General features: G+C 53.4%; 2 protein-coding genes across 5 annotated transcripts in view; one reads left to right on the forward strand and one right to left on the reverse strand.

Moving 5' to 3' along the window:
• Window positions 1-3,887, forward strand: part of Fanci (FA complementation group I) — a 57,866-nt gene extending 53,979 nt beyond the window's left edge. For all 4 annotated transcript variants that reach the window (XM_042278422.2, XM_042278426.2, XM_015994921.3 and 1 more), the window contains exons 35-38: window positions 1,704-1,766; window positions 2,455-2,550; window positions 2,701-2,805; window positions 3,252-3,887. In XM_042278422.2, the coding sequence (XP_042134356.1) occupies window positions 1,704-1,766; window positions 2,455-2,550; window positions 2,701-2,805; window positions 3,252-3,323 (336 nt within the window). In that variant the 3' untranslated portion in view covers window positions 3,324-3,887. The remainder of the gene's footprint in view (window positions 1-1,703; window positions 1,767-2,454; window positions 2,551-2,700; window positions 2,806-3,251) is intronic.
• On the reverse strand, window positions 3,197-21,722 carry Polg (DNA polymerase gamma, catalytic subunit). The gene is made up of 23 exons (XM_076545518.1): window positions 21,584-21,722; window positions 20,023-20,828; window positions 17,330-17,525; window positions 16,144-16,311; window positions 15,892-16,038; window positions 15,641-15,720; window positions 14,748-14,930; window positions 14,500-14,648; window positions 14,237-14,363; window positions 13,240-13,476; window positions 11,579-11,699; window positions 11,311-11,388; window positions 10,903-11,010; window positions 10,326-10,486; window positions 9,548-9,601; window positions 9,339-9,456; window positions 8,756-8,891; window positions 8,427-8,673; window positions 6,191-6,313; window positions 5,891-6,059; window positions 5,571-5,779; window positions 4,111-4,271; window positions 3,197-3,661 (listed from the first exon to the last, which is right to left on the reverse strand). The coding sequence occupies exons 2-23, from the start codon at window positions 20,643-20,645 to the stop codon at window positions 3,585-3,587; spliced, it is 3,672 nt and encodes a 1,223-aa protein (XP_076401633.1). The 5' UTR covers window positions 20,646-20,828; window positions 21,584-21,722; the 3' UTR covers window positions 3,197-3,584.
• Between the last annotated feature and the right edge of the window lie 177 nt (window positions 21,723-21,899).

Here is a 21,899-nt window from a genome sequence, read left to right on the forward strand (position 1 = left end):
CTCTAAAAGGAGATCCTAGGCAAACTTATATGTTCCCTGTCTTAGAGAACGTATGTCATGTTGGTTTACCAGCATTTTAAGGTTCTGAGAGTCCCAACTGTGTGTTCAGGAGTGCTCTTCAAACCTACCAAACCACTTGTAAGTACCATTATCGGGCAGAAGAGCTGTAGCTCCGCCCAAGTCTTATTTTTATTAGGGTAGCTGCCACAAAGCCCTTACCTGTTAGTTACCATATTCTTTTTAGACATCAGCTTTTGTCTCCAATGCACTTTATATCGGGGGTTGACTGAATGGTTGAGAACAGCTTGTAAAAGCCAGAGTGAGACTTGACCCCAGCTAGTGTGATTATTCTACAATGGGGCCAGCAAATTTTCCATAGCACAGGACCAGCTAGTGAAGGTTGCAGGCTTGTGAGCCCCGCCATGCCCACGCAGCGCGTCTGTTGTAAAAACAGCTGGAGCACACAAATAAACGTATATGGCTACGTTCCCTTTTTAAATGTCACTCCCAACAGGTAGTGGACCAGATCTGTCCCATGGTTTGGGCGTGGTTTGTCAGTCCCCTGCTCTAGAATCATTTGCTATTGGTTGACCTGGGTACCTTCTGATACTTTCCTAAAATTATACAAAGGTGCATTTTGTCGTGTACACCCGCTGCCTTAGACCTTGATGGGAGCCGTGAAAAGCAGCGTTGCAAACCCCTTAGCATTCTGCTCAGAACTGTGCGCACCTAAGGATGTTTCTGCCTCTGATTTGTTTCCTTTTTCCTGGCTCTAAGTCTGGCTCTTGTTTTAGTCGGTAGTTATGGACAGTGCACGGGGTTTACTTGAGTCTCAGCAGAGTGCCACTTTGGCTACAAGCCCGAGAAGATGGTGGCTCACTTCCCATGTGCTCAGAAGTCTATCCATGACTGCTTTCCTTCTCTACTCAACCTGTTTTCCAGGATTTTAACTTCCTCATGCCAGTGCCTCAGAATCTTTCAGATCAGAGTGAGATCTACCCACCTGCCCATTTCTCTCTAGTTCCCTGTGCCTTTAGGGCACTCTTCCTGCTCCTGCTCCTTTGCTGGGAGGCAAGGCCTCCTTTTGAGATGAAGGCTTCCTGTTTCACAGACACTGGGTGGTTTTTCCATCTCCCCCCACTTAGGTCTTGATTTTCTTTTGTCCTGTTAGTATTTTGTTGTTGACTGTTGTTTTGGGCAGGGTTTTACTATGTAGATCTGACTATCCTGGAAGACTGGCCCCAATTCAAGATCCACCTGCCTCTGCCTCTTGAGAACTGGGATTAAAGGTGTGCATCACTACCAGATTCCTCCTTTCTGTCCAGGAGCCTTACACACTAATCTTCAACTCAGGAAGTATCCCTGTGACCCTTTACACACTCCCAAGCATGGTAACTATATTGTGCATAAGATTACATCTGAGAAGACTGACTGTATCTGCAGAGCCTTTTAGTCAGCCGCCCAGCAGGAAAATGCCTGTTCTTGCTACCACCCTGACAGTGTCCATTTAACTGTTTATCTGTGTCTAACTAGCTTAATACAATAGTGGTTCTCCTGCCCTCAAATTCTATATGGTACCTCCAAGAGCATACCCCAGAGGCAGGCATCCAAGGGGCTATGCTGCATCTGTTTTTCTGCTTCCCCAAAAGCTTGCAGTCTGCAGAGGAATCTTGAGGACTGAGACAGTGTTTCTGTTTCTTTAGAATAAGAGGAGTAACACCCCAAAGTGCACCGAGAAGGAGAAGGCCGCAGTGGGCACCATCATGGTAAGCCGCTTCCCTGGCTGGTCAGAGCCAGGGGGCCTCAGTTCTTGGACATTAAAATTGTTTTTAGGAAAAGCAAGAATGTGAAAGGTGTTCTGTAAAGGATCTAAGAATTAGCCAGGTGGTGGTGCTGCCGCCGCCAGATCTCGAGTTCAAGGACAGCCAGGGAGGGCCACACAGAGAAACCCTGTTTTGAAAAACCAAAACTAAAAAAAAAAAATCTAAGAATTGGTGAATGCAGCAAAGCTACTATATTTTAGGAAATACAGCTGTAACAATTCCTTTTAAGATATAGAAAGGCCCAGGTACAGGCTCGTCCTCACCACTGTTCATTAAAGGGAAATATTGGAAATACCTGATGTCAAAAGGACCAGCTAAGTCACAGTATATATCGCACAGGAGAACACTGGGCAGAAGGTCTCAATGTGCAGCTAGAGAGCTGTCTCCGAGGTATTTTACAAGTGGGATGCTGTCATCAGGATCGGCCGCACAAGCCTGTAGCCCCAGGATTCAGGAGGAGGCCAGCCTGAGTGACAGGCTCATTCGGGAATAATCCCAGCAATGCAAGTGCGTTCACCACTCAGAAAGAAACAAGAGCAAGTGCCACAGTGGGTTCTTCTTTAAGACACTACAGGAAAACTTCAGAAGCTTTGAACTTAAAATAGAAGTCTTAACGTCCTTTTGCCCGTAGGCCAAAGTTCTTCGTGAAACCAAGCCAATCCCTAACCTCGTCTTCGCCATTGAACAGTATGAAAAGTTCCTAATCCAGCTATCCAAGAAGTCCAAGGTAAACACAGCATCACTCCCCTTTCCTGGAAGGGGCCTGGCAAGCCAAGGCCGGCCGCACAGCAGGGGCTGCCATTTCTGACCCCACGGACTCAAGTGTGTTAAGCTGTCCCCGAGTAAGTGCCCGAGTTTATAAGCCCGTCTGTCCCAGGTAAACCTGATGCAGCACATGAAGCTAAGTACTTCCCGGGACTTCAAGATCAAAGGCAACATCCTAGACATGGTTCTTCGAGAGGACGGGGAAGACGATGAAGAGGTCGGTGCCTACTTCCGTGTGTTTGGTACATGTGTCCAGGAAAGGGGCAAACTGCCCTCCCCTAGGGTCCTGTTTCTACCGCATTCTGGCTGGTTTTTACACTCTCCCTCATGGTAGACCCATCATGAATCTTAGGTGAGATTCTCCATTTCATTATCTGAACCCAGTTTCCTTGCCTTTTGGAAGCCAGAAGAAGTAACATCAGTAGCCTAGGCCCATTCAAAATTAGAAGTTTATGTGAAATAACCTGATATCAGAAAATTCGATCCTGAATTCTTTAGATCATCAAACTCCTGTCTCCGTGGAAAGGTCATATGGAACAGTGTTCAGGACGGAGGCTTCTAAATGGCCACGTGGGGGGCGGAGAGGAAAAGCATGACTAGGACAGGAGTTGTTTGGTGTTTGTCTTTATTCCCATCACCTCAGCACTCTATTCTCCCCTCTAGGGCACCGCACCAGCACACACGGAGCAGGACAGAGAACCAGCCAAGAAGAAAAGGAAGATATGCCTGAGTTAATGTGACCTTTGGGGGATCGGCTTCATTCGTGCCCACAGGACCCCTTGTCATACGGCCTGCACCGACGTTGGCGTCCTGGTCTGAACCCACCGGACTGTGCCTTCAGTTAGAAGGAGTCTTCCTTCGGGGCAGGTCCTGCTACAGAAAAATGGCTGCCTAGGCACGCCCTTTTTTCCCAAAGCACAGCTGGAAGCCTGAGTTAGGAGCCTGCACCACTCGGACGAAGCTCCACGGGAGCAAATACAGAGCCTGCAGATGGAGCTAGGGTCCAGGCTGGCTTCGTTTCTCTAAGGAGCCTTTGGTGAGTTCAATGATCTGGTAAATGTCCAGCGCTTCACCTGCAAGACAGTGGGAACTGGTTAGGATGCCTCCAAAACTGTGACTGAGCTCTGAAATGAGAAGATGAATGTTGGGGTCAAAAAGACAGGGGGTGGGACCATCGAGAGTGACTGCCACGAAAGGCAGTTTGTCCTAAGTTTTCTGACTCACTCTGGCATTTTCAGCAGACATATTTTTTCTATCTCAGAATGCACTTTGACTTATATAATAAATCTTTAAAATTTCCTGGTGTAGCTTTGAAAATGGGTCATTATAGATGGAATATTTGCAATTCTAGCATCTTCTTCATTTACTACGAAACCACTTTCTGCAACAGCTCCCTTTGTGATTTGAATATCACATCCACTTTAGAATATGGCGCACGTTACAAGTGGATTTCTTCCCCAGAGCCCCAAAGTTCTAAGCCACCTCCCATTCTATGCATATGAGGAACAAAGTTTGTGCTCACCCTGGGGAATCCCGTATCTCCTTTCCATCCCAGTTGGGTTAGAAGGCGTTTTACAGTCCATGGTCACTTCCTTCCTGAGGCACTGGTCAATGTCTACTGCACTGAAGAAGGCCACCGACTGGGGCAGATCCTTCAGACCCAGCTTGTAGGCAAACATGCACCTGAAAATGACCAGTCTGCTCACAGCCATGCCCTGCTGTGAATACAGGCTCCTGCTCCAGGAGGTGTGACCAGAGCTCCCACAAAGCAGGGCTTCTCCTGTTTCAGTCACCCACACTTAGCAGAACCATGAGAGTGGAGGCAGGCTTAGTACCCCCATGTTCAGCTTAGTACCTCTTGAGATTGAGATAATGAAATACATTAGGGACTCAACATACTTGTCCAGTTTGGAATACTTCATTGATACTAAAAATTGATTTCAATTACTGGACCCAAATATGAAAAATAAATGCTGACTTTAAAACATAACCACTAACCAAGCCCAGAAAAGAGCATGGGTAACAATGCTGAACTGTAAATTTGTTATTTACCCATTTTTCAAGGTAGATCACCGTTTCCAAATTGGTTCTGGGTGGTAGATCAATATGAAATAGTATTTAACTCATCCACATGAACTAGGATTTTTAGTATAAGAAAATAAAATTCAACAGGCATGGTGGCACACAACTTTAATCCCACCACTTGGGAGACAGAGGCAGGCAGATCTCTGAGTTCAAGGCCAGCCTGTTCTATATTAGAGTTCCAGGACAGCAAGGACTCTACATAAAGACCCTGTCTTAAAAAAAAAACAAAGAAAATACAACTCAACATACATAAAACATGTTTTCTAAGTTGTATTTGAGTCTCCTCATTAAAGAGGTTTCCTGTTAGCAGAATAACACCTTAGGCACTTTAAATATTTAGGGGAGAAAAAGATGAACATCTCACTTCTGAGTTGAAATGTCTTCTGTCATTGATTCCAGGCATATTACTAGGGGAGCAATTGTCGGCAGCAGGAAGTTGGCTGCCTTATTAATTTTAAATGCCCTTTTTTGTCCTGTCCCAGTTGTTTGTGTGAAATGTGCAGTTGGGCTCTGGAGGGTGCTGGGGATCAGTTCCCCTGTGGTTTTTCCTGTTTGGAAAACAGTGTCCAGCTTGCCTCTGGATACAGAGCAACCATTCCTTGACCCCTGCTGTTAGAGGGGTATATAAGCCCAGGTTGGTAGGAATAGAGAGCTGAAACTGGGTGTCTAGAGCGCTGTTTAACCTCAGCGTCCCTCGCCAGCTCCAACTGCGCGGCCGCAGCAAGCAATAACAACTCCCTTGAGCTTGCCACCACCTGAATGGTGGTTACTGACACATGCCACTTTCAGACCCAACGAATCCTTTTGAAAAGTTGAGGTCCTTTTTAGGAGTTCCACAAACTTGAAAATAGGGAAGTCGACAACCAGACCTGCTCCGCGGGCCCCAGGCCCACCCACCTGGTCAGGAGGTTGGTGATCTGCAGCGCCAGGGCAGCGCGGTAGCGGTCCTCCTCCCGCACCAGGTAGCGAACCTCATCGTGGATGCTGATGCAGAAGCGTCCATCAATGGCAAATTCCTCAAACAGCCACTTCATGGCCACAAGCATGAGGTGTAAGTAGTCCACAGCAGAGCTCTGTACCACCCAGTTCACACGACTGGTCATAAACTAAGGCAGACAGGCGGACATCAGTGGGAAGAGGCACTTACCAGTTTGCTCTAGTCCAGCGTGCCCCCCCCCCCCTTCTCTTCATGCTCTAAGGATGGCGAGGTCCCTCACCTCTCCCTGGACAACCGAGGGCTCCAGGGCTCTGCTGATGCAGCAGCCTAGCACTGGGGTCCGTGGTGTGTCAGACATGGCAATGCTCTCCAGCTTGTTGAACATTTCCGACTCTGTGCCCCCTGACCACGACCGTTCAGCAGCCACCTCCCACTTCTTCCAGCGTGACCTAGGGGAACAGACACCATGAGGTCAGGCTTTGTCTGTTAGCGTCTCGGTGCTACAATTTGAAGTGTGTCAGCCTTTGCGGGCCAGCCCACACCAGTCCCTGCAACGTGATCACAGAAAGAAGGTTCTCACTTCCTTGAAGCTTCTCTCCGGATCTTTCGAAGATCCTGCAGGGAAACGCGGCCATCCTCTGTCCTGTCCACAGGGAGGTCCAACTGTCTCACCAGCCATTCACCGTCATCTGAGAGCCGATACCTGGGGGCAGCAGTTCCCTGTCATTCTCATTAAATGGCCACCTCTGTGGCACACCCACACTCAATTTCCCAAACAGCCCCTTGGTCATGCTTCTCCCCAGGGCTAACTTCAGCAGGGAAAACAGGCCCAAAAAGGCTGAACAGCTTGCTGGGGTCGGCAGTCAGGAAGGGGCATAGCCTAGAAACGGGCTTTTGTGTTCCCAGAGGCCTGGGCTGTATGTGTTAGCCCAGTAAAGGGCAAACTCCAACACAAGCCAATCCTGGTCACACTGTCACAGTGCGTGCTTGACATGAACTGCCCAGTGACCAACAACATCCTTCTGTTAGTTCAGGAGACAGTGAGGAGCGAAAGTACAGTAACCCCTAAGGAGAGAAGGAACCCGGAGAAGCCAGGAACAAGCCAGCCAAGCCCAGCTTCTTAACCCCTACCTGCTCCTGGCTCTTAAGGGTTCCAGAACCTATGGGAAGGAACACCAGGGCTTCCCCACAATGTAGGGCTGCAGTTCAAATTCTTATGACGTCTTCCCTTCTACGACTGAGGGCCAACTCCCTTCTCCCTGTCCTCCTTCCAGGACATGGTCCAGCTGCTCTCAACATCAGATCCTCATTCCAATAGTCACCACTACACCCTACGCCAGTTACTCAGCTGTCAGTCTTTCTCAAAGTGAGTGTGCTGACTGACTAGCTTGTAGCAAGTTTATAAAAAACTGGAGTCATCCAGGAAGAGGGAACCTCAACTGAGAAAAATGCTTTCATTGCATTGGCCTACTTGCAGTCCATGGTGTCTTTTTTTTTTTGATTAATGACTTGTGGGAGGAGACAGGCCACTGTGGGAGGTCCCACCCCAGGCAGGAAATCCCAGCGTATACAAGAAAGCAGGCTTAGCAAATCAGTAAACAGTATTCCTCCATGGCCTCTGCGCTTCAGTTCCTGCCTCAATTTCCCTCAGTGATGGAGTGGAACCTGAGAGTTGAGTTGTAAGATGAAATAAACCCATTCCTCCCCAAATTGCTTTTGGTCATTGTGTTAATCAGAAATAGAAACCTAACTACGACAGTTTCCAGTTAATAAGCTATCTAAAAAAACCTAACTGAGACAGTTTCTAGTTAATAAGCTATCTAAAAAACCTAAGACAGTTTCCAGTTAATAAGCTATCTAAAACAACCTAACTGAGACAGTTTCCAGTTTAGCTATCTAAATGGGGACACTACACAGTGTACCCTGAAAAACTGCCACTGTCCTGCTACTCTCCTGCCTGCACCTGAGCCTACCAAAAGGCCCAAGGGCCTAAGCACACAGCATGTAGTAGCATTGCTGGAGGAGACAGGTCTGAGTAAACTGGAAGGCTTTCTCCTGTCAGGACTAGCCTGCACTCTGGTTTTGCAGACTTCTATTCCCTCAGCTCCTACCTTCTCTCTGTGCTCACTCTTGTTCCTACAGCGATGAGCATAGGACCCTGTCCTGGCTGGTTTGTGTGCCAACTTGACAGAAGCTAGAGTCATCAGAGAGAAAGGAGTCTCCGTTGAGGAAATGCCTCCATGAGATCCAGCTGGAAGGCATTTTCTCAAGTAGTGACTGATGGAGGGCCCAGGCCATTGTGGGTGGGGCCATCCCTGGGCCAATCGTCCAGGGTTCTGTAAGAAAGCAGGCTGAGCAAGCCATGGGAAAACAGCTAATAAGCAGCACCCCTCCATGGTCTCTGCATCAGCTCCTGCCTCCAGGTTCCTGCCCTGTTTTGAGTTCCTGTCCTGACTTCCTTCAGTGATGAACAGCAATGTGGAAGTGTAAGCACAAATAAACCCTTTCCTCCCCAACTCACTTTTTGGTCATGGTGTTTCATCGCAGCAATAGAAACCCTAAGACAGACCCCTAAGATGTGACCTAATTATAGCCATGGATGACCACTTGATGACAATATGCTCTAAGTACAGCTTTGCCCTGGGAGGGAAAAACTAACACTATAAAGATAACGTCACAACTTCAACGATAAACCATCCTGAAGCTAGGTCTAGAGGGAGAGCGCTCGAGCGATGGGCAAGAGATGGAGAGGAAGGAAGAGCTATAAAGCAGGCCTCCGGTCCCGGATGCTAAGGTGGTGGGAAAGGGGCCCTCACCGGCGGAGGCCCTTTGTGACAGCGTACATCTGCTGGGCCTTCTCAGCTGCCTCCTGTCTTGTGAGCCTGTGGTTGAACTGCATCAGCAGGCGCTCGGCAAAGGACTGCCCCGCCCCATAGATGCGGCCGTAGTTGAAGACTTTGGCATGCTCTCGGCTGATGCCGACCGTGCTGGCTGTCTTACTGTGCAGATCGGTGCCCCTGCTCTTCCTGCCCTGCAGAGTCATCCAGCCGAAGGCCGTGCAGCCTGGAGAACAGACGAGGAGCAGCAGCTCAGCAGTGTCTGGCCCTGCCAGCTCACCCCTGCCCAAGCCACAGGTCCCGCTTACCGTGCATCCCAGCAAAGTGAGCATCTCCAAGAACAGCTGCAATCCACAGTTCCTGTGAGTCCACATCAGCACCCACGAGGACATAGCCAGGTGGAGCCTGAACCATGGCTTTCAATTCACTGCCTACTCGGTCAGGCTGCAGGAAGAGTGGGTGGGGTCAGGCCCACCTAGAAGCCCAAGGCAACCGCTCCCCTGGATTCCTAGGCCCAGGGCTGACAAAGTACTGGCTCTTTCCCGGGGGAAGACTGGAGAATGCCACACAGAACTACTCCAGACTTGGTGCCGAGATGGCCCCTGCCAGCAGCAGGCTAGAAAATGAAGAAACCCTACGAAACTGAATGCCAGCACCCCAACTTGGCTCATCTAAATTCCAGGATAGCTGTGGCCACCATGCCTGGCACTGTCTGGCCAGCAGCAGGCACCTGAAACACATTTGCCAAAGGGAATGAATGACATGAAGTCAGATTTAAACCAGAGTCCTCTGCAACCAAGACTTGGTTTTCCTCCCCATGTCCCTTCCTAGACCTCCAAAGGCTGAGACCCAAGAGAGGAAACAGAAGGCAGGGACAGAGAGGACACGCACCCGAGCATTGCTGGCCGTAAGCCACGTGGGCTCCACAGCTCGGCGGGTGATGGTGCCAGCAGTCACCACCTGCGGCAGGATGGCACCATAGCGGCCTTCCTCATCGAAGTTAGGGTGCCTGGGATGGAGACGCAGAAGTGTCAGCAGTGTGCCCTGGCCCTAAGACCCCACCACTCAGTTCTCTCCCCACAAGCACTCAGCAGGCGTACCTGGTCACGGCACGCGGCAGGGCTGACCTGGGGAGCCACACCACCATCTGGGAGCTGTAGGACAAGAAGGCTGAAGCTCAGCAGAGCCACACAAGCAGGCCCCACCTCAGCGTGCTGTCACCAGCAGTGACCCCGGAGGCCTGGCATCAACTCTCTTCTCTCTTTACTCACTCTTCTGAGTAAGTCAACGTCCTCAGCTGGGCTCTGGCTCAGCCAAAGCCTGGACCGACAGGAGGCTCTAGGCCTCACAGAAGAATCTAGGAAGTGGTCAGGCTTCCAAGGCAGCTTCTGACTGACTCTCTCCCTGGTACCACGGCCTCTCTGCAATCAGGGCAGACTACCAACCCCCTCACAAAGGGCTGTGACCACAACCATCTGGAAACGACCTTTGGGATGAATTCATTTGCCACTGCAGAAGGATTCCGCTCTCAATCCCTAACACAGGCTACAGATAACCAGCCCTCCAAGGCCTTTATTGACAGCCCATGGCTCCAGCAGTTAAGTTAGGGGATTTCTGGGAGTTGGGACGAGCCCTCAAAGTCCTACCATGCCACTCTACCTAAACAAAGAAACTCAAGTTGGAGCAGGAGAAACATGGCCAAGATCCACGTCACCCGGACAAACAGCTAAGCCTCTAAACTAGAGCCAGGCTGCCCCCCTCTGGAGCAGCCCAGGCAAGGTCAGGACACCAGAGTGGAATGGGAGCAAAGGAGGCTGGGGGCTGCAGACACCTGACCAGCCCCACAGCCAGGCCTCCAGCTACCCTCCTTGGGCCCACCTGATACGTTTATGAGCATTCCTCCAGAAAGAGATCATCTTATTGATTTCCAGGGCACGGGGTCCACTGGCACCTCCTGGGCCAGCCTGCAGGGTGCCATCCTCCATCTTGGGCAGGAAGTCTTTGGCAAAGGGACTGCCCACATTGTAGTTGTTACCATCCTGCAGAGGACAGAGACAGCAGGAGCTGGAGACAGGTGGCAGACCACCAGGCAGGGAGCCGACAGACGCCAGGCCTTCTCCAGCAGAGAGAGGAAAATGCCACACTGGTACCTTGCACATATGTAAGTGCATGCCCACATGCTAACGATAATCAAAGGCAGTATCAACAGCCAATAGAAGCTACCAGGTGACAGATAAATGACGTCCGTGTCAATTAATCCCACCTGGAGACCTCTGACCACTCAATTTTCAAAAAACAAAAGCACTAGAGACGGAACTTGTCCCAAATCAGAATCAGCCCCACTACCACCGTCAACCTCACGAAGAGCAGCCTCCTGGCCTGAGCAACCACTACCTCCTCCTGTGGGCCTCAGCCAGAGAGAGAACACGAGGCAGGCACAAACCACAGCACACACCTTGTGAGGCAGCTTGAAAAACCAGCAACCAGGGATATCCACATCATTGTAAGGTCCGTTGCCATGGTGGAAAGTGGGCTGGCTGGTTTTGGGGTCACAAGCAGCAGGCTGTGGGGGCCACACACCCAGATCAGGCCCTGCTCCAGCACCTGCATTCAGCAAGGGCCAGGAGGTAGGGGGATGGGAAAAGGGCCTGAAACTGAGCAAGCAAACTGCAAAGTGACAGGAAGGCATGAGGTCATAGGTTTCCTCCTCGGTCTCCCTACACCCACCGGACCAGAGGGGATAAGGGCAGCATCTCCAAACCCCCAAGACCTAGTGAACTCTGGTGGGAAAGAACTTGGTGAGCAAGAGGAAGTCCCAGCCACCCACTAAAAACCCGGAGAACCAAGCAGGTGTCTTGCTCACCAGAGTTAAGGGTTGACCCAGCAATGAATTCTCCATCTTGGCCTCAGCCTCCACATCTAAGCAGCCCAGCTCTTCTGCCTGAATGGGCCCAGGAACCAGGGGTGAGAGAGGCTGGCAGCTGTAGGCCTGAAGCTACCAGCCCTTCCCTCAAGAGACCTCAGACCAGTCTAGTCTAAGATGAGGAACCAGAGGCTCCCACACAAAGGTGCCCCATTTCCCTAGGAAACCGACCCCTCGCCCAGCAGGCTCAGGCTCGGAGCACCCTCACCGTCTGCCACATGGCACTATTGTCAGTCACTAAGAACTCCTCAGGCAGCGCTGTCTCCTGGGTCTTCAGCTGCTGCTTCCCCTGTTCAAGACAGTGCTGCTTGTACAAGGATTCAATGGCCCTGGACAGAGAAAGTAACTGCGGATTACTGGATGCCTGCTCAGGCCACGCAGCGTGCTGGGGTGTTCTATGGGCCCCTCGTTCAGATCTCACACCAGCTCTGAGGGAGGCGACAGCAGTTTCCCTGGGTTTTAAACAAGAGAGAATGGCCGGCCCAGATGCCTTAGCACGCTGGTGACGTCAGGCCGGGGTGCGACACTGGTCTGACTCAAACCCAAGCTCCTCTGTGCTCGAGAGTTCTGGGGGCAAGCAGCAGGGGAATCAAGACTGAGGGCTGCCCTGCAGGGCTGGCTCCTGTTCACCGCTCACCTTGTGTGGGCTCGGCAGAGCAAGACCGTCTCAGCCCCTTCCATCTGAAAGCCTGACAAGGTGACTCCAGCTGCCCTGGGGAACCAGGACCCTGGGCCACTTCAAATACCCTGACCTCTCCATAACACCTGCCTGTCCAAAGTTCAGGGTGTGTGGCCTCCAGCAGGTCAAGCAGCCTCTCTAGGCCCTTGTCAATTATAAATGTGGATACCAGGCCTCGTAAGACACTTGCCTCCTGTGCATGAGGTCAAAGTCCAATCTCTAGCACGATAAAATTTAAAAAAAACAAAACAAAACAAAAAAAAACCCTAAAATTAAAAATAAATAAATAAAGCCAGGTGTGGTAATTCACACCTCTAATTCCAGTAGTTGAAAAGCTGAGGCAAGGGGCTAGAGAGCTGGCTCAGTGGTTAAGAGCACTCTTTTTTTTTTTTTTTTTGGTTTTTCAAGACAGGGTTTCTCTGTGTAGCTTTGCGCCTTTCCTGGAACTCACTTGGTAGCCCAGGCTGGCCTCGAACTCACAGAGATCCGCCTGCCTCTGCCTCCCGAGTGCTGGGATTAAAGGCATGCGCCCCCACCGCCCGGCAAGAGCACTCTAACCTGCTGCTCTTCCAGAGGACACAGGTTCAGTTCCTAGCACCCGCATGGTGGGGTAACATCCTTTTCTGACCTCTGCCGTGTACATGGAGCACCTTTGTGTGGGAGCCTCTGGTTGCTCACGTGGCACACATCCATGCAGACAAACAGTTGTATAAGTAAAAGTAAAAATAGTCATGATAATTTAAAAAGAAAAAAAGAAAAGCTGAGGCAAGATTACTGCCTTGAGACTGAGGCCAGCCTAGGCTACATAGTGAATTCCAGGCTGGCTTAGGCTTCAGAGTGAAACCATGTCTCAAAAACAAACATTAATAAAAGTCAGAATTGTTTCTCATGGAGCTGCTCAGATGCCAAGTGAGATTCCCACTGGCTGGGAACACCGTGTCCAGCACCTGACGAGCACGCAGATTCTACTCAGAAAAGCAGCACACCTACCCTTCCCAGGCCACACCCCAAACCTCCCTGTCCGTTACTGTGAAAGCAGCCAGGCTGCTGGGCCTCGACAGCAAGGCTCTGAGGTCCAGGGGGTCAGAGCACCCACGGAAAAAGAACTAACAGCTCGAGCTGACCTTGCTTACTCCAGTAAAGGGAGGGATCCAGTCCCTTCCTCCCTGGAGTCAGAAGGTGATTCTTACCTGTAGGGGCAGGCTAGCCCAGCTGACTCGGCAGTGGGGCTCGCGGGCAGCTCGGCCAGATTATCCCGCCGCCCGGGCACCAGGTAGCCCCAACCATGAGCGTCTGAGTAGTGTAGAGGAAAACCATCCCAGGTCAGTGCCATGAGCTTGGGAGTGACCCGCATCTGCAGGCTGAGGAGGCTGGGGCCTGGAGTCCATGCAGGGTCATCTAACCGAGGGCAGAGCTTCCGGTACCACCTATTGCCCCGACGGGGGGGGGGAAAAAAGTGTCACACTAAGGAGTAAGGAAGGGTCTCTTCCATGATGTACCCAACCCACCTTCCAAGGCCTCCAGGCTTTCTGACAACTCAGATCAAGAATTATCAGTCCTCTCCTTTGGAGGGTTTTGAACCTATCTGGTGTCTCTTAGACTTGTTCAAGTTATCTCAGAAGGTGAACCCCACATGTCAAAGCTCCTTTCCAGCCCCAATGCAGCCTCTAAGAGGAAGAAACAGATCTTCCTTCCTACCCACGAGAACCCCGCTGTTGTGGAGACACACAACTCTGTCTGAGACCAGGGTGAGGCTAGCAGCACCCATGTCTAGCAGCATTTACATCCAGGGTCACATGAGTACCGTGAGGCTACACCACTGTTCACTACGGCTGCCCTGTTTCTCACCTCTGCCTCCTCAAGGAAACTGGCTTATTTCCACAGGCACGACAGAACTGCCTCTAAACTAGAGGCTCTTAAGTCTTACTACAGGTCAGCTGCACTGGCTGGTCTGTACCCCGCTGCCCCTCGAAGGGAGATGAGTGCCATGTGTGCCCCCGCAGCTGCCACAGGCAGCATACAGAGCAGGGTCTCAATGCTGTGCTCAATGTGTCAGGGTAGACACAAGGAAGCAGAAATGCAAAGTGCAATGAACGCACACCAAGGTCCAAGACCGCGCTGAGGCCCAGACCGAGAGTGCCGAGGAGCACGAAAGACAGTCTCTGTATGCCAGACAGTCAGTCTCACCCAGGGTGTCCAGGAAGGTGCTGGGGTCGCTTTGGCAGGACATCTATGGTGCTCTTCAGCTGCTGTAAACGGGTGCGGGCTACCACATCTTGCTGAAGCTCCTCCTCCTCGCTAGGTGGTCCGGGATCTGTGCCAGGGTCAGGAGGTCAGGACCAGGAGGGACTCATAGGTCTGAAAGACTACAGCAACCCCTTCCTAGGGCCCCTGGGTCCTAGGACTGTCCCAGCGATCACCCTGTCCCATCTCCCACCTAAGCTTCCCACCTTCCTGCTCCGTGGGTTCCCCAAAGGGCCCAGCTCCCTCGATGGGCAACTTGTTGGCTGAGGCAGACTTCTTCACCTTCCTTGCCTTTTTCTGCTTAAATTCCTGCAAATCCCACTCCAGGTCCCAGAGCCAAGGGTCTTCTTTGTACCTGCAGAGCCAGTCCACCAGGCAAGGGTTAATTTAAGGCTGAGCTAAAATCCAGGCCTCCTAGCTGCCTGTCCCCTGCCTTGACCCAGGACCTGACTACCTCTCTCCTGAGAGCAACTGGCAGGCATCATTAGCCAGATCCATCAGCGACTTCTTCATCTCCCGCTGGAGCTCCTCGTATGTGCTCTGGGCCTCTTCCAGGTAGCGCTCCCAGTTCTGGTTGACAGGCAGGTAGGAGACGCCCATCTCGAGCATGCCAGCCAGGGTCACTGGGTGGGGGCACCTTAGGGACAGACACCAAGGGCCGCCATAAATGACCACAGGAGACAAGGCTTGGGCCCAAGTCCTAAGACAATTTGACCAGCTCAACCCATCCCGCTTTGTGGCACAGCTCTAACATGGGACAGGCTTGAACCCAGCTTTACTGCTGCCCAGCCCTGCGCTGGTCACCTGACTTCTCTGGGCCTCAGTTCCTTTACCTGAAACATGGAACTAACATCCCCTCTTCGGGGGTGATATGAAAATGATGGGGGCGGAGAGAATGGGGGCCACCAAGTGACAGGTCGGTGTCAGGCACCGTGCTAACAATCCCACACATGCCCATGACTGCCTATGGCCCTCACAACCAGGAGGGAAGTAGATCTGTGTGTACGTCTTGATGAAAACACCGAGGCTCACAGAAACCTTAGACAAGTTACTTGTCTAAGGTCAATGAGGATGCGGCACCCACACTTTGAGCCTTGGGTGCATGACAACCATCACTGACCGTATCATCAGACGCACTAAAAAGCAAAGACAGAAAATTGGGACCACACATGAGACGAGCCCCTGGGACTCCAGGGCCCACATGGCCTCCACTGAACAGAGGGGCTCCATTCTTTCAGCCTACAGAAGCTAAGTGACCAGCCTGAGAAAGTATCAGCCCTACCTGATTACAAGGGATCGGGTCCCAGGACCTACCCATCCCCGGGGTTTCACTTGGCTCCCCCTCACCTCTCCAAGAAGAGCGGCAGCTGCTGCTGGAAAACCTCATAGGTGGCCCACACATCACTGGCACAGTACTGCATCAGATCCTAGCACAAGGTGACAGGAACGTGGTGGGGTGGGGTGGGGTGGGGTGGACAGGGACAACCACCTACTACCACTGCCGGGTCTCAGGGGCAGATCCAACAGCTGTACCTCCCCAAATCCAGCTGCCGGTCAGTCACAGCCCATGTATCTGGAGCTCTGTGCCAACACCATACCTGGAAGTTCTCCCGGATATCTCTCATGCTGCCCTTGACGAACAGTTCCCGAGGCTCCTTGTCTAAGGGAGGCCCCCCCACATAAAGGCTGTGCACGTCTGCAAGATTATTAGCACTGCTGATGCTCATCCAGTCCCAAGATGAAACCTGAGAAACCGAAGGGAGGTCAGCTTGGTAATCTCAAGCCCAACAAGTAGCCCAGTGACCGGACCCTAAGCATGCCTTTGGGGGCGGTCCCAAGCGCACTCTCACCTCTAGACCACTGGCCTGTTTCCTCTGGGACTTCTGCCCTCGATGTGTGGGGTGCCCGGTCTTCCGCTTGCCCTGCTTGGCTGCCATCCACAGGCTGCGCTGGAAGCTGCTCAGCCCTGAGATGGCCATGTGCATGCTCATGGTGTCCAGAAAGCGCATGCGGGAGCCCTGGGAAGGAAGGCAGGAGAGGAGAGGCTGCAGCAGAGGAGGGGCCAGCCGGCCGCTGCAGCAGAGGTGTTGACTCCAGCCCCACATTAGCCCCTCACATACCCTCTACCCCCAGCACACAGCCTCCAACACAACACAGAAGTCCCACGCTTGTCCCAGCACCCAGGAGCGACCTGCCCAATTCCTGAATGTGCAGAACTGGCCCAGTCCCAATGCACAAGTCCTTCCCAGCTTCCAGCAACACCTCTGGGCACCGCTGGGCAGAGGAGCTAAACAAGACCTTCAGAGCTATGGGCCAGACCCCCAGCTCTGGTCCTGGTGCTAGCCCTCACAAGCTGTGGTCCCTGACAAGTTAATAAGGCTGTCCACGCCTAGTGCCCTAAATGCCAGGCTAAGGGTGCTGCCTGGGGTACTTCCTTGCCCTGCCCTTCACCTCAGCCTGTTATGAAGATTCAAAGAAAGAGCGGTTTCTACCAGGTAAGAACCACCACTACACACCAGCAGGTTCTGATGGCCTTGACCCATGTGCTATTCAAACGCTCCTAAAAGTGCATTGAGGAAGCTTCTGTCAGCTCTCTTCACAGAAAGAGACTGAGGCTTAGAGGTGTTAAGGAGATGAACACTGCCCATCAATGGACGAGGCAGGATGTGGCCCAGGCTGTAAGTCAGAGCCCTCAAAAGCTCTAAAATGCCACAAAAAAGAGAAGAGCCATCTTGTTCTAGAACAACTCCCAGACCCATGCCAGCACAGCTGTGATGGCGCTCCTTGCAACAACCTTCAGGGAAGAGAGGGGTCCTCTGCCTCAACAGTTCCCAACACCACACTAAATTGTCTCAAGTCTGTTCTGGAGATCGGACAGCTGGTCAACCCAAGTCCCTGGGAACAGTGGTCAGGAAAGCAGTGCCGGGCTGGAGAGACGGCTCAGGGGTTAAGAGCAGCGACTGCTTTTCCAGAGGACCCGGAGACCGAGCTCTTGGCCCAGACTGTGCCAAAGCCCGCCATTCCCACGAACCTCACCTGAATCAGGTACTGCTCCCTGATATAGGCTCGGTCGAAGGAGACATTGTGGCCCACCACTAACTGCTCCTGCCAGTCCCGCTGCGGGGAGCTGCCGGCGCCAGTGGAGACGTCCAAGGGGATCAGGTCAGCCGGCGATAGCTGGCTGGTCCAAGAGTACCGCTCTTCCACCAGCCGCCGGCTGCACCAGGAATACCTGAAGGAGATGAGAAGGGGGCAGTTGACCACAAAGGCACCGACTTCCGTTCCACACCACCCACCGCATGCCACGTCCCCAGGGGGTGCTACGCACTCATACAAGTCAGGGGATCACTGGGGAAGGAAATGATGATAAAGCTTCCTCACTATCCAACTCCCACAGATCAACAAGGAGCTAAATGCTGTGGTAGTGGGTGCCACATGCAGGAAGGCGGGCAGGCCAGGTGCCGAGTCTGCAGCCAGCTCTGAGGCCTCTATGGATATGACCAACCCCTTTGTCTTTAAGCACAAAACAGCTAGTATTACAAGTTCTAATAAAGGAGAGAGTTGGTAATACAACCCAAAGTGGAGAATTTTTTCATCGAAAATGGCAAAAAAGAAAAACAAAATGATAAATGCCGCATACACATACAGGGTGAATCGCCTGAAGATTCTGAAGGAAAAAATAAATCATGCACTTCCAGGAGCAACCACCCTCAGTGAGATGCCACAGAGTACACCATGATGAGAGAATGTATGTCCATGTGCAGAGTGGGTGTGGCGGAGGCAGAATGGGTGCTGATCGCAGGGTCCTGACACTCACTCAGGAAAAGGTTAGTCTGCTCAAGGTCCCAGGGCAAAGTGGGGGGGGGGGATGGCCACTGACAGAGAACAAGCCCCACACCGTTCCAAAGGCCTGAGGCCATCCAGTAGACAATACCGCTCTGATGGTGCTCCCTGCAACCTTTCGGGAGGACATGCATGACCTGCCTCAAGTTCCAACCGCAAAACTAGCTGCTTTAAAGCTGGCCAACTCTACTGCACACTCCACGGTAGGGGGACTGCATATGGTACTCAAGCTGGACTCCTTCCTCCTTTACCCCAGCTGGCCAAGCGAGGGCCCAAGAATGCTAAATACTCAAAGCTATGAAGACGATAAGGACTTCAGTTAACAAAAGCCATACTGGTGTCTAGACACAGGCCTGCAGCTGTTCGAAAAGCCATCTTTTTATTAACTTGTGATTTTACCAAAAAAAAGGGGGGGGGGGGCGGGGGGCAAAATTAGGATGAGCTGGAACCCATGCTATCGATACCCGAGTTCTCCTTGGAACTCTCCAACGCCAAGAGCCTGGGTGATATCCCTCCAGGCAGATGACTGACCAAAGCCTTTAGGAAGACTTATGGGAGACTCAGTGGTCCCGGCTTCCATCCAACTCCTACAAGCTGCGAGCCGGTCGGGTTATACGACCGTGTGACAGAGCATGCCAGGTTAAACGGGGACCACTCCGAGGCACACCCACAATCACGCTAGTCAAGACGTCTAGGAGAAAGGTCTTTGCATAAACTCGGGCCTCGGCACTGGCTTCTGCCATCAGGTCAGGCAGACTAAGCAACGCCCCCCCCCAGTACCACTGGCTAAATGGGATGAGAATGGAGACAGAATGGGAAGGAAAAGAGAGAGGTGAAGCGAGGAAGGCGGGCGAAGAGAAGGGGGGGGCCTGACTTGTCCAACATGACCAAGGGTCCAAAAGCCTCATTGTCACTGGTTTCCTTGGAGCCACCAGAGCCTACTTTATCTTTCGACTGGTGGCCGGTATCCCCCTTGACTCTGGCCATCAATGCACGAGCACTGTGGTCCTTATCGGAACTTCAGCTACATCAATGCAGAGTCATCAGCCAGAGCCGCTCTTGTTAGCCAGTGATGCCTACCTTATCTATTTAGCCATGCTTTCACCATTTTCAACTGCATATATAACATTTCGCAGCTTTCTGTACAAAGATGTAGCTTCCAATAGGAATAAAGAAACTGCCAACTTTTTTGCTGGCCATGCCAGAAAGCATTAAGGCTGTAAATAGTATTTTAATCCTGGAATGAAGAATAAGAAAAGGGAGAAACAGTACCGCCATCATTGCTTGAGAAAGAAACTTGGGTAGCACTTAGAAAAGTTATTTCAAAAGAAAAGAGAGAGACTGGATATACCTGTTTGGGGACCAAAATGCCTAACTTGTAAGGAAGTAACATTTCTCAGCTGGGGGCGGTCAAGACTCGGGCCACCTCCGGGGTCATTTGGAAAGGCTGAACAGGATTTGGCCTGGCGTTTATGGAAGACACTGGGGGCGCTGAGCATTTTAAACTGCCTACAACAATCCCACCAAAAACATCTCCCTGTCCAAAATAACCATCGGCATTCCCAAAACCAAACACTTTTCAGACTGACTTCTCACGGACGCTCCTAGGGGCTAGGGGTTGAGGCGCCAACTCGTGGTCATCTTGCACGGTCTCTCAATCTGTCTCAAACACAACACTGACTCTCTGCATGGCCCCTGCCCTTCGCTTGGGCGCTGCCTAGAGCCTGTCTTTCCACCAGAGTGAGCCCCACAAAAGCGGGATTAAGCGGGTTGAGTTCACCACACCAGCCATACACAGCAGGGCTTCAGAAACTGTTCACCGAATCAAAACCACTTAGCCGGGCCCCCCTACAGACGGTAGCTCCCTGTTCCGAACCCCCACTTACCAGGCCGAGGGGGATATGGCCAGCGCCAAAGTGGGGCACGTTCCCTCTGACAGGCAGACCTCCACGTCGAACACCAGGGCCCGCTCCTCGGGGATGGCCACGGGTTCGGCCTCCCCCTCGGGGCCGTACCGGGTCCAGCCCTCCGCCCAGGCCCACCTCGCGGGCTGGGGCGGCAACTGGGCCTCCAATAACGAGGCGGCCGCCTCCAAGTAAGGCATGTTCTGCTTCTGGGCCAGGAGGCGGAAGTGCTGGTCCAGGTTGCCCCCCAGGAGCCGGGGCAGGCTCAGCTGCACGTCTGGCATGGGCGTGGCCGGCTGCCCCCAGAGCCCGTGCCTCTGCAGGTGCTGGATGCTGCGCCGCACCGCGGCCTCGTCGGGGGGCTCCCCTCCGCACCCGGAGAAGATTTGCTCGTGCAGCCCCCTCGACAGCATCTGGATGTGCAGCGGGTTGAGCCGCAGCTGCTGCCCGTCCTCCTCCGAAGAGGGCGCTTGCGACGGCCGCTGCCCGTCGCCGGGGACGGGGGCGGAGGCGGCGCCGGAGCTGGACACCCTCCGTCCTGTTGCTGGAACCGGCCTGGGGCCGATCTTGCCGCTGGCCACCTTCTTCCAGAGCAGGCGGCTCATGATAGTGGGTGCAGGGAGCCCCCCGCTGTGAGTCGGGACACCCGGCCTTGGGCTCCAGCTTGACTGCTTTTTTTTTTTTTTTTTTTTTACTGGCCGAACGACTCAGAGAGTGACCCGTCCCCTCTCTGTGTTCCTGTCTGCTGTGAAATAGGTCTCACCATGCCTGCCTTCCTCACACAAACCCTAAAGGAGACAGATGAGAAAGTGTTACTCCAAGTTGGCGCTGTCTTGTGACAAACGGGATCATCACTCGTTGGACATTGGCTGCGTGCGTGCGTGCCAAGCATCTTAGCCGAAAAGGCCAGGGGGGTGTAGGGACGTTTTCTGAGATGCCTCCAGCCACCTTGGGCACCGGCACTGCCCCTCCTGCGGACGGAGCCACCCACACAGGCTCCTCCGTGAACTTGGAGAAGGCGCTGGAGAGGCTGGACTTTAAGGGAGACGCAGAGCAAGAGTTCTGGCTCTCCAACTGCGTGACCTTGGGCGAGCTCCTTAGGCCCCGACCTCCTCCTCTGTAAAAGCAGGGTTCAGGTCTCTCCGAGTCTCGGGGCGATGCAGTCTGAGTGGCAGAGGGAGGGCGCGCTCCTCGCGCGGCCCTAACCCCAAGCCGGCGCTCGGCAGGCAGCAAGCTGCCAGGAGCAAACCGCCGGCGGCCCGAGGGCCTAGCGCCGGGCTTCGAACCCGCCACGAGGGCGGCCACAGCCCCGGGGTCCCCACCCACCCCCGGGCCGGCCCAGGGCGCCCCCTGCTCGGCGGCCACCCCCGCGCGCCGGGACAGACACCCGGTAGTCGTTGCAGCTGCCGCCGCCAGCGCCAGCGCGGCGCGCCCTGGGACCGACCGCCGCCCTGCTCCGGGCCGCCGCGTTCCCCCTAACTGGAGAGGGAGCAGCCGCGCCGCCGCGCCCGGCCTCCCCCTGCCTGCCGAGCCCGCTGGAAACCTCGATCTGCTCCGCGCTGCCCGTCCTGCCGCAGCCCCACAGCCCTAGTGACGCCGCGGCGTCCGCTCCGAGCGGCCCACGCAGCCCCCGGGTGCCGTGCGGCCTCGCTCGCAGCCGCAACTTCCCGTGTGCGCGAGCTGGGTCCCGCGGCTACCCCGAGGCGGGCGGGCGGGCGGGAGACTCCCCGAGGGCCCAATAGGAGCGCCGCCAATGGAGCCGCCCGCCCGCGGGGGTGGGACAGCGACTTCCGGGTGGGCTCTCCAAGACCCCCCCTCCGCCTGGGGAAGATGGATCGGTCCGGAGCCGGCCTGCAGGC

Source organism: Peromyscus maniculatus, chromosome 1, assembly GCF_049852395.1.
Source record: "Peromyscus maniculatus bairdii isolate BWxNUB_F1_BW_parent chromosome 1, HU_Pman_BW_mat_3.1, whole genome shotgun sequence".
Taxonomy (NCBI): Eukaryota; Metazoa; Chordata; class Mammalia; order Rodentia; family Cricetidae; genus Peromyscus; species Peromyscus maniculatus.